The sequence below is a fragment of the Cucurbita pepo genome, unplaced genomic scaffold, assembly GCF_002806865.2.
Source record: "Cucurbita pepo subsp. pepo cultivar mu-cu-16 unplaced genomic scaffold, ASM280686v2 Cp4.1_scaffold002779, whole genome shotgun sequence".
Lineage (NCBI taxonomy): Eukaryota > Viridiplantae > Streptophyta > Magnoliopsida > Cucurbitales > Cucurbitaceae > Cucurbita > Cucurbita pepo.
The window spans coordinates 1-1,764 of record NW_019648810.1 but is presented as its reverse complement, the minus strand read 5'-3'; the positions used below and the strand labels follow the sequence as shown (position 1 = coordinate 1,764).

Sequence of the window (1,764 nt, the reverse complement as noted above, 5' to 3'; positions counted from 1 at the left end):
CATCAATGGTTTATCCCATTTTCAGATTTGGTATTCAAGAAGACTTCTTTGCTAGATTGTGAGAGGTGTGGAATTTATCTGATATAATGCCTGAATTAGGGATTGAATTAAATATTTTATCTGTTGAGGTCCTCTTTCATCTGTACTGCTCTGTAACCTTAACCTTGTGCATTCTCTTATTTACGTATGAAAATTAAAGAAAATGTGAATCTGTCAATTGGGGTAGCCTGAAGTTCATTTTAATTTTCATTTTTTACATATTTAAATGTGTTCATTCTGTTCCTTTATCTGGATGATCATCTTCCTTTGTTGCTGACAATATATTGTACTTACTTTGTTGTCACATGACAATTCCAGAAATGACGGCAATATATCCTCTGCTGGCCGTATTTCCATTCAATCGTTATGTGCTCCACAATGTGATCATTCCAACATGGTTAGTGACAAATTGAATTTACGCTCTTTGGTTACCATTATAATGATTGTTTGCTCCATTATACTTGATAAATCTCTGTGCTCACTTTCCTCCATAGAAGATATGAAACGGGGTATTGGATTAAAAAAAAACCTCTGTCGGTAATCTAAAATTTAAAACAAGTGTTTTTCTTTTTTTTTCTCGATTATTTGAGCTCTCATTGTAAAGCTGGTGCTGCAGGAATGGGAAATGCTTTCCTTTTTAAGGTCTCTGAAAAGCATGCTAAGGTCCTCAAATGCAGTAGCTGTGGTGACGTTTTCGCCTTCCCTTCTTTTGCCATCCTTCTCTAAAAGATGGCAGCACATGGCAGATACCTTGCTTTCTGTCAAGGCAATCCCAGGTTTAGACGTAGCATCTCAATTTGCCTTATTGTCTCTAGCATCAATGAGATATTGACTAAAACTATTGCAGATGAGGATAAGGAATTAGCAAATCTCCTCACTGGTTACCAAGACATGGTTGGCCTTCTCAATATTCATAAAGTGGCTCAAATCAATACGCAGGTATGCATACCTGTAACTTAGGAATGGACCCAACGATGAAATGCTGCTTGTGCAAAATTTTCTTCCAATGCTTGTTACTTCACTGTTCTGCATATTTCTATTGGTTTTGGTCCATACTTCAATCATGTGCCATGATTGAGTGCAATATTTGCTAGTAGCTCTGAATGGTTATCGACTCTTAAAGCCGTAGATAGCGTTCTAATGTATTTATTTCTTATTGGGGTTGATACGCGCATTACTCTTTGGGTTGGTTTAATTTCCTATATGACTGATATCTCCTTTTTAGCTGGCTTTTACATCATGCTCATGGATCCAAAATTTGATTGCAGGTTCCAAGAATTCTTGAGGCGACTACATTCTCTATAAAGTTGCAAAAGAGAAGGTTTTTAGTTTTAGAATGTCTTAATCAAGCGCCTGTTGATGGTTCAACCGGGAGCTCATATGGCTCTACTGCGAGTTGTTCTGGGTCCTCCAAGACAGGTTCTCTCGACTTTTAGTTTCTAAATGATATTAGCATAAGAAATTTGAGAGTGGAATTTTTTAAGTTAAATTTGAAGTTTAGGATGATATTGATCGTTGAATGTTTATATTTTCCCCCCATTTCTTTGGCCTTCATTCCTGTATTATAAACATTCCTTTCAAGAGTAAAAGAAATGGATAATTGTTTGAACATCAGTGTATGGTCATAGGATCTAATAATAATTGATAATTGAGTTATGATTATATGAAATGTATATAGACTTCCTCTGTTAAAAAAAAAAAAAAAAAAAAAAAAAAAAAAAAAAA

General features: G+C 35.1%; 1 protein-coding gene across 1 annotated transcript; it reads left to right on the top strand.

Annotated features, from left to right (window-relative positions):
- Positions 1–6: 6 nt before the first annotated feature.
- Positions 7–1,653, top strand: LOC111786787 (elongator complex protein 4-like; the record flags this gene model as incomplete). Its single annotated transcript, XM_023667012.1, has 5 exons — positions 7–65; positions 358–436; positions 656–815; positions 887–978; positions 1,308–1,653. Coding segments are annotated over 5 exons (558 nt in total), but the record flags the coding sequence as incomplete, so codon positions are not given.
- Positions 1,654–1,764: the final 111 nt, after the last annotated feature.